A 17,770-nucleotide genomic window follows, 5' to 3' on the forward strand; every position below is an offset into this window, starting at 1 on the left:
ATGTAGCAAAAGAACATTGACTTTTTCTTCCAAAAAAAAAAAAAGACATTGACTTTGCACATTCTCATTGCCTTTGGGGCATGTTCACATGATGCTTCATGCTCTCTTCCTGGAAAACAATGACATGTTTCAGTGCTCTCATTGGTTTCTTCCAATATTTGTATTCTTAAATGATATTATTTAGTATTATGTAACATGATCTGTATTCAAATAATTTTTTTATAACATTTTACAACTTTGAAACTGATGATGAGGCCTGTTTGGTCACTCAAAATTTGGGTTAGGAAACTCAAACTGATTTGTCAATTTTTAGTTTAATATTGTTAAATAAAATAATATGGAATAAAGATAAAAATTGATTGGTAACAAATGTCAAGAAGGCTTAACAAGATTAAACACTCTATTTAGTAATAGATTACAGAAATATGATTATTATACCAATAAATTACAGCATGGGATAATGAAGATTCCCTTGTAGTTGAACTTGTTACCACACTCTCAGTGTGTTCAAGGTAACAAGGGAAAGTGTGTATACATAAAAGTTTTTGGAGAATATGACAGGTGATTACATAGCACAAAGTAAGTCACTAACTACCCATTCCCCTTCCCTTCATGACATGTCTCCTTAGACCTGGTATATGAACATTGGTGATATAATCTTTCCAATCTATTGCCTTTACATCAAATCCAAATTCCCTTTTTTCTTCTTCAGACATGATTTCCATTAATCTTTCTGTGTTACTGTTATCAAACCTGCATTAAAGAAATAATTGGTTTCATGTCATTAATCTAGTCTAGAAAAGAGTACTAATCACTTTGATTTTTTCCTCTAAACTTGAATTATTAAGTATGGGATACAGCATGATATAATGCAGGTATAAGGATATGACAATGTTTAAAAATTACAGCTCTAGTATAACATCTAATAAAGTTGGTTAAATTAGAATCTAACGTTCCACCATAAAGAGGTAATTATTTTTCTTTTAACTTATTTTTATTTTATTTTTATGTTTTGTCAGCTAAAGATAATATATAACGTGTGACCTAAGGCACATAACACAGCTAGGTAGAACGTGTGTGGGTCAATATATATGTCATAACCTGGTACTATTAAAGCAAAATTTGTTAACATTTTACTCATTGTTGATGAAGTAGATTAAATGACCATGAACAAAGAAATGTCTCACCCTCATAAAAGTTTGCCTTTTATAATTTAATTATCCGATAATGCTAAAAAAATAAAAAATATTCTAAACTTACTTTATTCAGTATTTATTAATTATAATAATAATAATTAATAAATATTACATAAAATAAATTGACTGTTTTAACTAATTTTTTTGTCTACCAAATATTATTGTTAATTATCCTACGCAATATATATATAATCTAATCTAATGGTGTTTTATTATGTAATGATTGGCAGGGAAATTTTGTACATCTATACTATACTATGCATGGAATCATATGGACCATATAGCCTATAATTTTAAAAGGGCATAGCCTTTTTTTCCTTTAGACTTTTCGTGGTTATATTATTTCTCTAAATTTTAAGCAAGTGATGAAGTGTCCCACAATAAAAGATATGTAGCATTTTACTTTCTAGGCTCTACCTATAATAAGCTGGGTTATTGAAACTATAGAACCCTCTATTATTATTTATCATGTGTTGTTTCTAGATTCAAAAGAGAGGATTTTATTGTTGTAAATAAATTATATAACAGGAAATTTCTTTCCATGCAAAATTTAATTAACTTCTTAAGATTTTGATATAATGTTCATAAGATTTTGAAATATCAATAATTTATATCTTATTATAATTTTGCAAGATGCCTTTGAGAAACCCAATGGTGCCCGTGTATATATGTTCAGAGTTCAAACCAATATATTATTTAAAATAATTTCTCAACAATTTGTTTTACTATAAAAGTTCATCAACCAAAATCAAGGATTTCAGTATCATTGTTGAGATAACATGTGAGCTCATTATTAATTTATGATCATTTTCATAAATCTATATTTAGTTCATTATTGGATATGAGACATACATATTGGTGCGAATTATTTCATATATATTTTATACAACAAAAATGTTATTTGTACACCAAAATCAGCCACTAATGTATTTATGTATAAATATATGTGTAGTTTAGTTTATTTTTAATGTATATTTATATTCCAACATATATTTTATACTGGTGACTGACTTTGGTGGCTAATTTTGATGTACACCTAGCATAACTCTTTATACAATAATTAAAAAATTAAAGGGAAGAAAACAAAAACTGGTGCAGGCCCTTGTCATTAATCACAAGTGAGATTCATGAAATGGCTTATTAAAGTTTGAAAATTGGTTTATTATTATGAGGAGGTGTGGCTGTTATGTTAAAGACAAATTAAATAGGGAACAATTTTTTAAAAAAAATATAGAAGAGACAACAAAAGCATGGCAACTTGAATAAGGGTGAATTATAAAAAAATAAAACTAAACCTACCAAATATTAATAAATTTTTAACAATATATATGAATTTTTATAAGATTTAATTATTCTATTGATCTCTATCGTTTTACTAAATTTTTAATTATTTATATACTTTTTTTTTAATTGGGTCCTTATATTGCTTTTAATTTTATAATTAGATTATTTTCATGTCAAAAACATTAAAATTAATAGAAGATTTCTCCTAAAATACATGCGGTCAAAAATCTAATTAGATTTTTAATTATGAATACCTTCAATTTGTGAAGAAATATTTAATTAACTGACTCTAATATTTTTTACACTAAGAATAATCTAATTATAAAATTAAAAGTAATATAATCTATAAGAATTCAATTTAAAAAAATATATAAAAACTTAATTATAAATTTAATAAAATTATAGGAACTACTAGAATAATTAAACTTTTTTGTAACTAACAATTTTAAAGAAAAATCTAAAAATTATTTTACCACCATGCAACTTAGTCGTTAGTAAATATTTTTAATACTTCACTCTACAAAAAATTAATAAAAAACTGAAATAATTAATAAATAGAAGAAATTAAAGTAGAAAAATGGTTACCAACGGTAGCTGATTGAAAAGTGGTCCAGCCATCAACAACATTCCTACTTGCCTTGACAATGGTCCTTCCAATGCCATCTCCAATAAACATCAAATTAGTCTTCTTTCTAATTACTTCCACATTCTCGAAGTGAATGCTCCACTTTTTATGTATATCACAAACCTAATGGAAAAGTATAGACAATCAAGTGTCTAATTAGGTAAGAATTGAACAACTCAATTAATTATACAAGTGTGTAATTAGATAAGAATTTGAACAACTCAATTAATTATAATTATTAATAATTAATTTTAAATTTTTTAAATTCAAAATTTAAATAATTAAAAATTGATTAAGTAAACATAATTAAAAACTATAAAAACGTTTTCTTTCTCTTCCATATTAACCTACACATCTCAACAACGACACTCACAAATTTTTTTTCTCGTCAGACCCTCTCCATCCCTCCCCTCACATAAGACGACCTCAAGAAGTTTGCCGTTGACAAAGTCGTTGAGTACGTCAAGTCCGGCATGGTCTTCGGTCTCGGCACCGACTCCACCGCCGCTTCCAATTCGACGTAGCCATTGCCGTTAACCTCCATGTTCGTCCACAACAAGTGGATCTGGTTCCCCATGGGATTGATCCCTAGAAAACGCAAGAGCGCGGCGAGTTCTAGAATCGTTAAGCTACCGTCGTTGTCCATGTCGAATCTTGAAAAAATTTCAAGTAAACAACCGAGTTGATCTTTGTATTCTGATGCCATTTTTGGTTACAATGATCATTTCAATTTCCTTGAAGCGATTATTCTATTAAGGAAATAGATTCAATCTTACTTATGTATACACCAAATCATCATGTAGATTTATGAAATGAAAATTGATGACATTAGGTTAGGATTTGAATGAAAAAAAGTGAGTGTCCTCACTTTTAATCACCCAAATACCACCCACCATAATTTTCAATTTTGAATTTGTTTGTGTATATATAATTCTTTTTTCAGGACATTGTTTTGAATTCTATTTTTGTGGTGGTATCAAAGTCATAGGCTAATATGGAAGAAGGAGTGGTGTGGAGCACGAGCTGCTTTTGAATAATTGTAAAAATATATAAAAAAAATATCTATTTAATATATAAAAAAATATCCTAATGTTTAACAAAAAAATATTTAGTTATAGGATTTAAAAAAAAACATATAATTCTTAAAAAAATTAGAAATATCCACATTTGTAATATAAAAAATTTGAAAAGTACATTAAAAAATATCTATTTAGTATGAAAAAAATATCATAATGCTTAGCAGAAGAAATATCTACATATATCAACTTACCTTTATTAAGACGGACTTCAAAGTCTAGTCCATTAAAAAGTTGGCAGAAGTTGGCTGGACCTTAGTTGGTTATCTAGCGGAACCGCAAACCTAATCTATTCTTAATATATAAAAGTAGGTACATAGGTTTACCCACATTGCTTCTAAGTTATTTCTCCTCTTCTCCTAACGCCATGTCAGCACCAACGCTTACTTGGCAAAGTTTTAGAATCCACCACTCAAATCTTGCCAAATCAACTTTTATTTTCACATAAAAAAACACAAAAAACAACTAAAAACACAATAAAAACCAACAAATTAACTTTTTCCAAATCAATCCTTATTTCTAAAACAACAAAAATACAAATTAACATTTAACCCAACAAAAAGCTCTCAAAACCAAAGAGCTTATTACCTTTCTCAAATCCTCACCCTCTTAGCACCTCTCCGTACCAAAATCTTATTTCCTCCATCTTCTTCCGGTCCCATCCTATTTCCTCCATCCTCTTCCGGTCCCATGAGCCATTATTTTTTCCTCAAAACAAATTGTACATCGCGATATCCATCTCCGGCGGAGCCGCATTGCATAAATTACAGAAACTAGGACAAACTCCATTCCTCCTCTTGCGGTTTCTCTGCCAGAGCTCGATTCTGGGTCTCAGTAGACCAACGTCACCATTCAACACCGCCAACATAGGAAATTTGTCCCAGGTATCTTCCTAAAGATTTTCAACTTTGCCGTTTACTCTTCTCATTGTTCAATATCATTTTCAATAGCCCTATTTATTTGTTATAAATAATAACATTTTAATTGTGAACTCATTGCAAGTAGCACAAGTTTATGTATTCCTCTTTTATAAACGGTTCTGTCCAACAGTCACAACCAAAATTAATGTGCATTTAAAATTATTGCTTCCTATATACTATCGATTACAATATTTCATCATCAAATTATAAATTGTTATTTTACATGTGGAGTACTTCTTCCACAATTTATATTTACGTGTTCCTCTTTTTCAAATTGTTATTCCACATGTGTAGCATTGCTTTCACAATTTACTTGGAATAGATTATCATTCTTTGACCATGTCTTATTCTCTTTATTGTAGAAGGATTTACAGTGGTCATGACAGACCGAAAGAGTTAATACCTAAAATTGCTAGATGAAAATTAACTAATCACTTGATGGTTTTCAGTGGCTAAGAGAAGGGGGTTGAATCTTAGCCCCCAGTTTCTTTCTGAACACTTGCTGGTCTTTGAGGAGACTTTTTGATTTTTGTCTCGTCCCTAACCACGAGACTTTTTATTTTTGTCTCGTCACTTGGCACGAGATATTTTTCGGTTTTAGCTCCTGTGCAGTAGAAATAGAAATGGAGTAGAACAAAGAGAAAATTACACCCAGATATATCTTTGTTCAGTTGCTAAGTGCAGTGCAGCCTACATCCAGTCTCCATCACAACAATGATGGAATTTTACTATAATCTTCTTGATTACCGACTGTAAAGTGCTAACCCAACTTACAAGGAGATTCCCACAGAATCATGAAACACAACATAGATGAACAAAGAAACTCTAAGGACATCTATGGCTTTTTCTTTTAATTTTGCACTCTCTGCCTTTTTCCGCTCTATGGCTCTTTCATACAAACCTCACTGTTTGCCTTTTTCCATGAGACTCAAGACATGACAAAATTAAACAGAAAAATACTAAACAGAATATATTGAAGGAGAAGAAAAATTGCTAGCTTAGGTAGCTCTGAGACTTCTATGCCTTGCACTCTCAAATCTTACTCCTTGAATCAAACTGTGGTTGTTCACCCTTTTTATAGAAGAGGGAAGCCTCCACAGTTGAACCAACAACTAAGCCAACTTCTTATTCTTCTTCAAGAAATCGGTTCGGCCAAAGAGAGAGAAGAGGTAACTCATGCAAAACCCAACATGCAATTACCTCTAGTTCTTCCTTGGTCATCACTCTTCATCAATCCGAGCGCTCCATCCTTGGCTTGCTCTCCAAGATGGATTTCTGGCCCTTGATGCTTCATGATGATTATAGCTTCATCTGCTCCAATCTCTGCCTTCTCCATCACTTCGCCACTCTAGCTACTTCCTGTAGTGGTTGAGCAGAATCAGAGACAAGCCATCCCTCCAAGATTTTCTCCTTGCTGGCCGAATCTCCTTCTTCCATTTTTGGTATGGAGAAGCTAAGATCTCATCACAAAATCTTACTACAAGTGATAAGATTCTCAGCCACTACATTTTTTATGTTTTCTTGCCATCATTGTGATGGTCTTTAGGTGTGCTTCTTCTTCTCTTTTTCTTCGGTGTGTAGATGTAGCTTCCATGGTTGCTGGTTAAAGACCGAAAGAGAAGAAGGAAAGATGAGAGAATGTAGAGTTAAAGTAAAAGCAATTAATTGAAATGAAACAAATTAATGGGATTGTTTTTACTTCCCTTGCTTGAGTGGCGTGCTGCATTAATCAAATCAATCATGTCACTCATATTATCTCTCTCATTTATGTTTCCAATGCTACCAAGTTAAATTTTGAAATCCATCCTTAATGAAAAATGGAATCTGTTGGAGGCAAAAGGCAAATGATAATATTTGCTTTCCTGATGAATTTTTGGATCTAGTATTGGATCACTTAACATAGATCATAGTTGGGTTTTGGAACAATAATGGATCAATTTGGCCCAAGTAGCACAATAAACAATTCAGCCATATAGAGACATTCAACAAGGCTGAATGTGTATCTTGTTTTTGGGCCTGTAACAATTATATTTTTCGGCCCAATATTAATCCTGTATCACAAAATTATTAATTAACATATGTTAAATGAAAATCAAATTAATAATTTTGTAATTAAATATTTTAATAATGTTTGTTCATCATCAAAATTAAATTAGAGTTTTCCAAACTCATCATCACTATTTAGTAAAATGTTTTAAAAAATTAAAATAAAAATTCTTATCTATTATTATTCAATTGAAACATTAAGTACTAATTAAATGCAATAAACATACATTAAAAGTGTCATAATAATAATAATTATAAAAAATTTCAGTTACAAATATTCAAATTCTACAACTTATACATATTAAAACTCTTACTACCCTTTATTTCTTAATCTCTTATACTAATTGTCAAAAATTCTTTAAATTTAATATAACATTTTTATATATTTTTCATTCTCATTCATTTATTTTTTTCATTATTTACAAACAAAAAAACCACAAGAAAAGACAAAGTGTAGCCATCGAAAAATAAAAAAAAATGCAATTTTGTATAACTCTAATATAAATAACCTGTCTTTTTTAAAAATAAATAAATTCAAAATTTATTTATAATATGTTCTCTAAAATATTTTTAATATAACATTTTTTAAAATATACTATATAGTATAAATAATCTACCTCTCCGCGCATTGCGCGGGTCTCACTCTAGTATATATAATCACACTTAATAATTAACAAAATGTTAACTAAATCATAACATGTTAACAAGGCATTATTATTACACTTATTGTATGTACTTTTCTACACCTAAGATTCTTTTTGTACTTTGAGATAAAGATATATTAGGCTAGATTCATCTATTGTTATATACTAAATAAACATATTCTGTTATTTGAAATTAAAAAATGTGGTTAAATTTTTAGAAGCCATAATTGGTGTAACAATGAGTCAAAGTTGAATTAAGTAAAGGATAAGAAGTTTGATTACTGCATTTTAATTTCATTCTTCAAAATAAAAATATTAGTAAATAAAGTGCATTATTCTTATATATTTAGTAGAGTCCAATATGCCGTTATAAAAAAAGAGCAGTTAATTTTTAAGTTGTGCTAATTTAATATACAAAATAAAATAAATACACTTGCCATTTTTCTTAGCTAAATCAGCTTCGAAGCTCTTATAAATGATCATTCATATGAGATTTTGCTGAAAATGTAATGCAATGAGTGAAAGGAATGAATGATTTTCTTTAAATATAGTATAAAATAATTTTAATAATATAATATATACCTGGTTGTGGTGGAATTAGGAGCCACAGCTACAGCTTCACCAATAGTAGTAAAATTTCCAGAACCATCTTTAGCCACAACAACATCAATCTTAGTTTCATTCACATTTCCACCTTCTAGAAGCTTCCTATCCTTAGCAGAAACCCATGAAGGGAACCCTTTCTTCATTGTTCCATATTCAGCAGACACTTCTTCTTTCTTCAAACTTGTCTTCACTTTCTTCAACATTGCCAATGAGTTACTAACATGATGTGATATCTCAATCACTTTCTCCTCTATCAACCCTCTCACAGCATTCCCATTTTTGCTTTGTGAGAAACCATCAAGACAAGTGTACAAATTTGTCATTGCCCCACTTAGTAGAGTTTGCAAATCTTGGTTGGAAGATGATGATGATGATGATGATGGATTTTTTGAGAGATCAAGAATGGTGGTGTTGAGTTCTACTATGGTGTCATCAAAGAGTTTGAGACAATCATCTAAGGCTCTTTTCTCAATTGTGTTGAGAGTGTTTTGGAGATTCTTGATTATGGTGGTGCAGTTGTTGGATGAAGATTTGACTTCATGGACTGTGTGGTTGACTACTTTGGAGATTATTTGTGGCATTGTTCTTGTTTCAAGGTTTGGGAATGTGGATAAGGTTGAGACACAGAGATCAGGGTAGAGTGTTCCTTTGCATTTTGAATGTGCTACTAATTGGATATGGTTTTGGAAATGGAGATGTTTTTTCCCTTCTTGTTGTGTTGTTGATTTGAAATTTGGGGTTTCAATGAAATAATTGAGATGTGTAGCTAAAAGGATCAGTGCAAAAATCATGGAATAGGATTGGTATAAAGGGAAAACATGGTGATTTTTTGAGGCTGTTCATTGTAAAGGGCTTAAGAGGAAAAATAGAAGTGGTGTAGTAGAAGCTTTGGTTAAGGGTGTGAATGTGTGGTTGTGTAGGGTGCTATATATATGGGAATATGGGGAATAAATAGGGTGGTTTTGGGTTATTGTAAAAATGAAAAAAGAAAAACAGTATTTGAACTCATTTTACTTATACACACTCAAAATATAAAGAGAGAAGAATATCATGCTTTTGTGTGTAAAGTTGAGCATAGCATTTGATGTTAAAAAAGAAAAAATGGAAATGTGTTGTTTGAGTTTGAATTTTTGTGTAGATTATGTCAGAGAGATGGCATGAAATTTGACCCTTTTTCAATTTATATTAGTTTTGTCAAATAGGATCATAATGTGGCATGGATTTTAAATGCTGTCTAAATTAATGGCTCTTAAAAGGATGGAATGTGTGATTATGTGTGACACCTTTTAATCATTTTGGCTCCTGGTTTAAGTGTTGCAGCTATGCAGCTATGGAATGGAATGAAATTTGCACCCAAAGCATATGATTTGATTTTCAACTTTGTTTCTATCTATTGTAAATTTTATTATTTTACTTTTGTAGTGCAACAATCCTACACAAAATTATAGTTTAAGAGACTGAAAGTAAGAAAAAAAACATCAGAAAATGGAGAAAGAAAGGAGAATTGAAGGGATTGAAAGTAGAAGAGGAATGCTATATATCGACCTGTAGTAGTAGTACTATGCTGTCACAGTCACACACAAAATAGAAGAGGAATACTATAATAATTAACCTCCTACTACCACAATTTTTGCCCTAAGCACTTCATATTCGTAACATAGCAACATTCTGAATGCATCTTCATTTGTTAAAAAAAATGCTAGTGTTTACAATTTTACATGATTTGCAGATAACATTTTTAATGATATTTTGAATGAAAGCTATAATAGAGAAGATCACGATATATTCTGGTTCAATTCCAACAGTAGGATCTACATTCAGTCTCCATCACAAAAAATGTAGAATTTTCCACTCTCAACAAATTCAAGTTACAATTATCAATTCAAGCCAAATACAAAAACAAATTTACTGATGAGAGTGAATTACAATTACAATTCTATGTCAATAAAAATTAATAACACTAATGCTTATATATCAACCTATAGTACTATGCTGTTACATACAGAACATAGAAAATAATCTATAAACCGCAACTAACCTATAACAGCCATACCAGAATTACCAAACTCAGCCTAATCTTTGCTTAGTACTAACATGCAAAAATTGCTGCTACCACAATCTTTGCCCTATGCACTTCATATTTATAACATAATAACTTTCTCAATGCATCTTCATTTGCCCAAAAAGAAAAAGGCAGCTGGTGCTTAAAATTTTATTTTATTAGATAGAGATATTTTATAAAATTATCGCATGATTTTGCAGAAAATATGCAAATGACAGTTATAATGATATTGTGAATGAAAGCTGTAATAGAGAAGATGAACATCTCGATATATCCTGGTTCAATCCCAAAATGGGATCTACATCCAGTCTCCACCACAACAAATGGTAGAACTTTTCACTATAAACAAATTCAAGTTACAAATACCAATTCAAGCCAAATACAAAAACAAATTTCTCAAATGCCACTCATGGCTTTTTCTTGATGTTTTCACATCCTAGCATGACAGAAATTGATACTCACTTTCTAAGCTTTCTCTTTCTTATAAATAGAATAACTCATATCAGCTATCCTAAAATAGAATGAAATGATGAAGACATGAAAACTCTTTTTTCTTTTAACATTGCAAGTTTGTACACTTTCTGCCTATTTTTGACAGGCTGCTCCAACTGTATCCTTATCATTGAAGGTGCTCTTGTTGCATTTTGATTGATCTATCGGTCTTAGCGAAATTCTGTTCTACATCATCTACTTCTACTTTTGATTTTGTATGAGGATGGTGTCTTCCATGAATTCAGCTTTTGTATGGATGCAGAGACCACACCTCGTGAAATCATTCTTGACCTGGTTCCCTTGCTCTCCAAATTGAGCCTACTCCAACTTCACTTCAATTTGTTTCTTGCTGCACCGAAACAAACACATTAGAACAACTCATACAATTTTTGCTTAGCACACATTAACTCAAATCATAAATGTTTGGGATCACAGAGTTTATTAGTTTCTTAATTCAACAGAATTAATAATAAGAAAATAAACTTATACCAAATCCAACAAAGGGCACGGGCAAGCAAGCAGGAGCAACAGGAAGAAAGGTAATGAAAGGCCTTCCATTTGGGTGTAGGACAAGGCATGGTGCAAAAGTAGCTAATTGAAATAAGAAAAAAAAAGAAGAAAAACCATTAAAATAGAAAAGGTAAAAAATGGAAGGGAAAGATTTCATCATTCTCAAGGTATGATCCTTGAATTAACAAAACAAGCTTCAATAGACAGAGAAGCATCCTTACAAGAATGGAGGTGCACAACCGAACTGCATTAAATTGACAAGTCCCAGAAGAATCATTAAATGTCCCTATACATGAAGAACAAAGAAGAAGAAATTAGGAATAAAAAGGATCAAAATTTGGAAATAAAAGTAAGATTAAGTAGGAGAGAATGAATATGATGTAGGAGAAGATGAAGTGGGTTTGGGATATAGAGAGATAGCAAAAGAGTTACCTCTTTTAAGATGTTGACTCATTGAATCAGTTTCTCATCAACAAATATTACGGGGATGTGGGAAATGGATGGCCAAATGTGGGGGTCCTTCCTCTCTATGCCTTCACCCAACAACCCACATTCACTGATTCTGAGTTGTCTTAAAGAGCCAGGCAATCTTATTATGTTCTCCAGCTTAGGGCAACCTGAAATTATTAAGTATAGGAGGGACTGTGACTGTGACAGCTCCAGAGATGTCAAATTTTCATGTCTTGCGATTGTGAGAGACTGGAGATTTGGGAACGGTGGGAATGCGAAGGATGTAAGCGAATCACAGCTGTTGTGTATTTCTAATCCCTGTAGCGAGTGATGTTGTTGGTGTTGCATTGGGAATTCTACATTCTTGCAATCTATGATGTACAGCTCTTTCAATGAAGGGGGCAAAGAATCCCCTGGAAATGATATGGCTGTTGAGCAGTTTGAGATGCTTAACTCTCTGAGTGAGGTTGGTTGGGTGTGGGTCATGGCCTCAAACACATACTCCACCTGCTGCTCTCCATTAATTACTACTTTCTCCAACACCAAGAAAGGTAATGAACGGCGTTCCATTTGGGTGTAAGACAAGGCATGGTGCAAAAGTAGCTGATTGAAGTAAGAAAAAAAGAAGAAGAAAAAGCATTAATAGAAAAGGTAAAAAATGGAAGGGAAAGATTTCATCATTCTCAAGGTATGATCCTTGAATTAACAAAACAATCTTCAATAGAGAGATGTTAGAGACAGAGGAGCATCCTTACAAGAACGGAGGTGCACAACCGAACTGCATTAAATTGATAAGTCCCAGTAGAATCATTCAATGTCCCTATACATGAAGAACAAAGAAGAAGAAATTAGGGAAAAAAAAGACCAAAATGGAAATTGTATACCCATACTATAAGTTCCCAAAAGTAGGCATTGAGTAGAGTGGTGATGAACAGTATGAAAAGAGAGGAATCAGTTTTGTGTTTTCCGCAAAAGAGTAGGAGACACAGAATTTGAATGAGGTATAGAAATTTGGAAATGAAAGTAAGATTATGTAGGAGAGAATGAATACGATGTTGGAGAAGATGAAGTGGGTTTGGGATATAGAGAGATAGCAAAAGATTTACCTCTTTTAAGATGTTGAGTCATTGCCAATCCGTCTCCTATCAACATATATTTCAGGGATGTGGGAAATGGATGGCCAAATGTGGGGGTCCTTCCTCTCTATGACTTCACCCAACAATGGACATTCGAAGATTCTGAGTGCACTTAAAGAGGCAGGCAGCCTTATTATGTTCTCCAGCTTAGGGCAACCTGAAATTGTTAAGTATAGGAGGGACTGTGACTGTGACACCTCCAGAGATGTCAAATTTTCACATCTTGCCATTCTCAGTAAGCAAAGAGTTGGGAACGCTGGCAACGCGAAGGATCTAAGTGAATCGAAGCTGTTGTCTATTTGAAGACTCGTTAGTGAGTGATGTTGTTGGTGTTGCATTGGGAATTCTACATTCTTGCAGTTATTGATCCGCAACTGTTTCAATGAAGGGGGCAAAGCATCTCCTGGAAATGATATGGCTGATGAGCAATTTGAGATGCCTAGCTCTTTGAGAGAGGTTGGTTGGGTGTGGGTCATGGCCTCAAACACATACTCCACCTGCTGCTCTCCATTAACCCATAGTCTCTCCAACATGGAAAGTGGTAGCTCCCGCATTCTTGCTTCCTGTTTGCCAGATATTATTAATGAGCGTATCATGGGAGCTCTTGGCAGATAACAACCAATCTCCTCGCATCCTCTAATGTGGAGTGATTTCAAAGACGGAAGGAAAGTGGGCAAATCTCCTCTTAACTTAGGACAATCCCATATCTCAAGTGTCTCAAGTTTCGGAAATGGTGCATCATCATCATCATCACATTCATATGACTCCCATTCCTCCCAGCAACGCATATCATCAAAATGCAGAGATTTAAGGGATCGGAAGGGTGTCTCCTGATGCTGATGAGTTCCATCACCCTTATAGAATGACCCACCAATCTTCTTCACCATATCAAATCCTGAAATCTCCAATCTCGTTAGAGCGGGTAACTGTCCAAGTGAAGGAAGCACCCAACAATTCCTGCATCCCCTCATCTCCAACGAAGTCATGTTGTGGTACGAACACTGCCCTACCCAATCCGGAAACATCGTACCTCTGTAACCCCATAAGCTTAGCATCTTCAAGTCTTTGTGAGGACGTAATTTGTCAAGTACATCTTTTTCACTTTGGGAATCACAAACCTCACTTTTTTCAAATGATGACCACCACAACTCCAAAGCATTCAGGTGTATTTTTTCATCCATCCTTGCATTCGATGCTTCAACACTATTCTTAACATTCTCTAGTTTCTTAAGACAAAATGAGCCATGAAGATGTGCTAGCTCTCCCAATTCTACGAACCCATTCTCTTCATGTTTGCCCGCAATATAGTCACTTAAAAATTGCAAATCTTTTAATTTGCTCATCTTTTTTGGCATCTCTTCCACCGAAATAGAGCCAAAAATATCAAGATGACGCAAATTCACAAGATTTTGCATCTTGCTAGGAAGCTTTTTAAGATTTCTACAGTTTCTCAACTTCAAGGTTTGTAAATTGTACAAGCAACTTAAAGACTCGGGCAAAGTCACCATGGATGTGTCTGAAAGATCCAAATAACACAAATGGATCAATTCACCAATTGAACGATGCAACAAGTTTTCATCATCTGAAAAAATTTTAAATGACAAAACTCGTAAGCACTTCAATTGTTCTAGTAAGTCACAAGGAACTACTACTCCCTCTGAGAATTCATGATATGCATCCAAATTGACTTGCAGCAATGTCCTTGCATGCTTTAAACTATCACATACTTCCAGGATCTTTGAGACTGAATCCTTGTTGTGCAAAACATATGACAAATGACGAGTTTTGATATCGTGCTTGAGTACATTCTTGACTTCAAAGGTTCTAAAATAGAACTTTTCACCATAGAATGTTGCTAAATCATGCATGAGATCGTGCATTACAAATGAAGTTTCATAAGCATTATGAGAAGGTTGAAAAAATGATCTTGATGCTAAATCACTAAAATACTCATAGCCAACTTCTTCTAAAGTGCTTCCCCCCCTCGGCTGTTGCAAAAGACCCTCGGCCATCCACAATAACACCAATTCATCTCTATCAAATTCATAGTCTTTGGGATACAAAGAACAATAAACAAAACAACGTTTTAAGTGCGAAGGAAGGTGGTAATAACTGATCCTCAAAGCAGGAATAATTTCAATTTCCTCTTCAGAAAATTCCCAAATTTCACTGTTCAAAACATTTTTCCAATCCTTTTCATTATCTTTGGACCTTAATAAGCTCCCAAGTGCTTGAGCAGCTAGAGGTAATCCCTTGCACTTTTTAACAATCTCTCTGGCAACTTTTTCAAAAGCTAGACGCTCTCCAGAAAGAAATGCATGATTTGCAAACACTACCCAACAATCTTCATCATTCAACGCACTCAAATTATAGGCTTGATAATGAAAACCTTTCACCATGTTTGCAATCTTTTCGCTACGAGTTGTCACAAGGATCTTACTCCCCTCACTTCCACATCTAAAAGGAATCAGAAAATTTGCCCAAGTTGTGTAATTGTTACTCCAAAAGTCATCCAAAACAACCAAGAATTTCATCCCTGTTAGCTTACTCCTTAAATGTTGTTGAGCTGAGTTTAAGCTATTCATATCACAGGGACTAGTAGTTATTTCCTCTATTACAGTCTTTGTCACTTTAAGAACATCAAATTCTTCCCCAACACAAACCCATGCTCTAACATTAAACTTTTGCTGCACTTTGTCATCATGAAAAACCAACTTAGCCAAAGTAGTTTTTCCGATCCCACCCATACCCCAGATAGGGATGACAGATAGTTCACCATCATTAGTATCATCTAACAACAATTTGACTATATCCTCCCTGTCTTGGTCCCTACCAACAAATACATCAGACTTTTGAACAAGAGATGTTGATTCGATTCTCCCAGACATGTTCTTGGCTACAATCTTTTCTAGACGAAGGATATCTTTGTGTTTTGCAATATCTTCTAGTCTAGCAATGATGTCTTCAATCCTAGTAACCATCTCCCTATCTTGCAAATTGAGAAAGCGAGACAGGAAGTTACCTGGTGGATCCTTCTGAGTCGCAGCTTTGGTGGCGACTTCATCCAACAAGTCATCAGCATCATAGACAGCATCTTGGAGATCTTCGAGCCACCTCTTGACAGCAGAGTCAGTGATCTGTTTCTTCTCAGCATCATTCAGCACAGCTTCAACCACGTTTAGAATGGTCTTCAGCTTTTGAAGCAGCTTCTGGTCAACCTTCTTTCCTCGCATCATGTTGATGATCTCAGGATCAGACAGCCTGTCGAAAAGAACATTGAGAAACGAAGAGAGGAAAGCTCCTCCAACAACTGATGCAGCCATGTTCACAAGAGCAAGAAAGTAAGTAAGGGTGAGAGAAGTTGTGTAGTTTGCACTGGAATTTAAAAATTCTGAGGAACACAAAATGGTAAGAAGGAAGTGGTAGGTTGCAGTGAGTTTAGCCAAGTATATGGTATTGTAAATTGACTTCAAAATTGAGATGCTTATTGGTCTTCTGGACAAGTTCACATGATGCTTCTGGGTCCTTTCCTCCAAAACAGTGACATATTTGAATGCTTTCATAAAGTGTATAGTCCACTGCATCCTGTAGCCAATAGAGTGATGTTTGCTTCCATTATTAAGTTGAAGCAAAAATTCTTCTTTTGTTTTTACATTCATTCACACATTTCTTACTTTTTTATCGAAAAAGTTACTTTTATTTTCTAAATGGAATCCAAATGTATTGAAATGATAAGTATGATGTTTAACATCATGGGGACCATCCTCCACCAACTGATGAGAAAATCAAATGTGAATGGTCCTTAGTTGTATTATTAGCTTTGCATACAGTAATCTGCAAAGAAAAAGGTTTAATTTGTGTTTAAGCAAATTTTGATGCTTTCCACATTTAACCAAAATCACGGATTCAATTCATAACTATTTTAGTAACAAACTACAGCATGGATAATAATGAAGATCCCCTTGTAGTTCTAATTGTTGCTATACACTCAAATCTCCAAGAAAAGAAGGTAAACTATGTATGCTATGTAATACTATCTATATAATCAACATTTTAGAATATAGAGTAAAGTATATTTTTTTATCCTGAATTTTGGCAAAAATTTTAAATATATTCTTAAATTTTATTTTGTTTTAATTTTGTTCAAAAAATTTTCGATTTGTACCAAATATACTCTTGACAGCTAAATTTTCAAAAAATTTAAGATCAATTCAAAAATAATGCATTAAAATTATGCTGAATTTGCTTATTTTAAAAGTTATTCTTATAAAATTGTTGTCGAATTGGTCTTATTTTTTTTTGAAAAATTAGCTGTTAGGGATATATTCTATGCAAATCAAAAAATTTTTAGATAAAATTAAAATATAATAAAATTTATAAATATTTTTAAAACTTTTGTCAAATTTTGAGAATAAAAAATATAATTTACTCTTCTTTAATAATATAACATTTTTTTTTTGGTATTTAATAATATAACATTTTAGCATAACATGGCAGGTGATATTACATGACTCAACTCAGATTTCCCATGTTCACAAGATCAAGAAAATATGGATCAAGGAAGTGGTTTGTAGTTTCTGTTTGCACTCAACTCAGATTTCCCACAAAGGGTAAGCAAGTAGTAGCATGTAATGAGGTATATGATGTGGTACTGATAAAAGTTTTTGTATCAAAATTATATTGACTTCAAATGTTTATTGCTCTTCCGGGCAAGTTCACAAGA

The 17,770-nt window shown here is 32.9% G+C and overlaps 3 protein-coding genes across 3 annotated transcripts; all 3 read right to left on the minus strand.

Moving 5' to 3' along the window:
- Nucleotides 1-587: 587 nt before the first annotated feature.
- Nucleotides 588-3,811, minus strand: LOC107627958 (putative calcium-binding protein CML15). The gene is made up of 2 exons (XM_021117097.1): nt 3,567-3,811; nt 588-753 (listed from the first exon to the last, which is right to left on the minus strand). Exons 1-2 carry the CDS (start codon nt 3,809-3,811, stop codon nt 588-590), a joined length of 411 nt encoding a protein of 136 aa, XP_020972756.1.
- A 2,665-nt stretch (nt 3,812-6,476) lies between these two features.
- Nucleotides 6,477-9,289, minus strand: LOC110269088 (putative pectinesterase/pectinesterase inhibitor 40). Its single transcript, XM_021116513.2, has 2 exons — nt 8,374-9,289; nt 6,477-6,700 (listed from the first exon to the last, which is right to left on the minus strand). Exons 1-2 carry the CDS (start codon nt 9,186-9,188, stop codon nt 6,613-6,615), a joined length of 903 nt encoding a protein of 300 aa, XP_020972172.2. The 5' UTR covers nt 9,189-9,289; the 3' UTR covers nt 6,477-6,612.
- Nucleotides 9,290-10,707: 1,418 nt separating this feature from the next.
- Nucleotides 10,708-16,631, minus strand: LOC107627959 (putative disease resistance RPP13-like protein 1). Its single transcript, XM_088504138.1, has 6 exons — nt 13,018-16,631; nt 12,667-12,731; nt 11,894-12,514; nt 11,683-11,747; nt 11,441-11,542; nt 10,708-11,300 (listed from the first exon to the last, which is right to left on the minus strand). The coding sequence occupies exon 1, from the start codon at nt 16,629-16,631 to the stop codon at nt 13,023-13,025; it is 3,609 nt and encodes a 1,202-aa protein (XP_088360264.1). The 3' UTR covers nt 10,708-11,300; nt 11,441-11,542; nt 11,683-11,747; nt 11,894-12,514; nt 12,667-12,731; nt 13,018-13,022.
- Between the last annotated feature and the right edge of the window lie 1,139 nt (nt 16,632-17,770).

This window comes from Arachis ipaensis, chromosome B2 (genome assembly GCF_059453495.1).
Source record: "Arachis ipaensis isolate K30076 ecotype BB chromosome B2, ASM5945349v1, whole genome shotgun sequence".
In the NCBI taxonomy this organism is placed as follows: Eukaryota; Viridiplantae; Streptophyta; class Magnoliopsida; order Fabales; family Fabaceae; genus Arachis; species Arachis ipaensis.

What these genes read in the sequence shown, in the direction of transcription:
- LOC107627959 (XM_088504138.1), bottom strand. Translation starts at nt 16,631, where the DNA reads ATGCAGTGGACTATACACTTTATGAAAGCATTCAAATATGTCACTGTT.
- LOC107627958 (XM_021117097.1), bottom strand. Translation starts at nt 3,811, where the DNA reads ATGGCATCAGAATACAAAGATCAACTCGGTTGTTTACTTGAAATTTTT. An exon ending in AAGACCATGCCGGACTTGAC is followed by an intron (nt 754 to 3,566) that starts GTACTCAACGAC and finishes TCTTTAATGCAG; the next exon opens with GTTTGATAACAGTAACACAG.
- LOC110269088 (XM_021116513.2), bottom strand. Translation starts at nt 9,188, where the DNA reads ATGATTTTTGCACTGATCCTTTTAGCTACACATCTCAATTATTTCATT. An exon ending in CCTAATTCCACCACAACCAG is followed by an intron (nt 6,701 to 8,373) that starts GTATATATTATA and finishes GTCTTTAACCAG; the next exon opens with CAACCATGGAAGCTACATCT.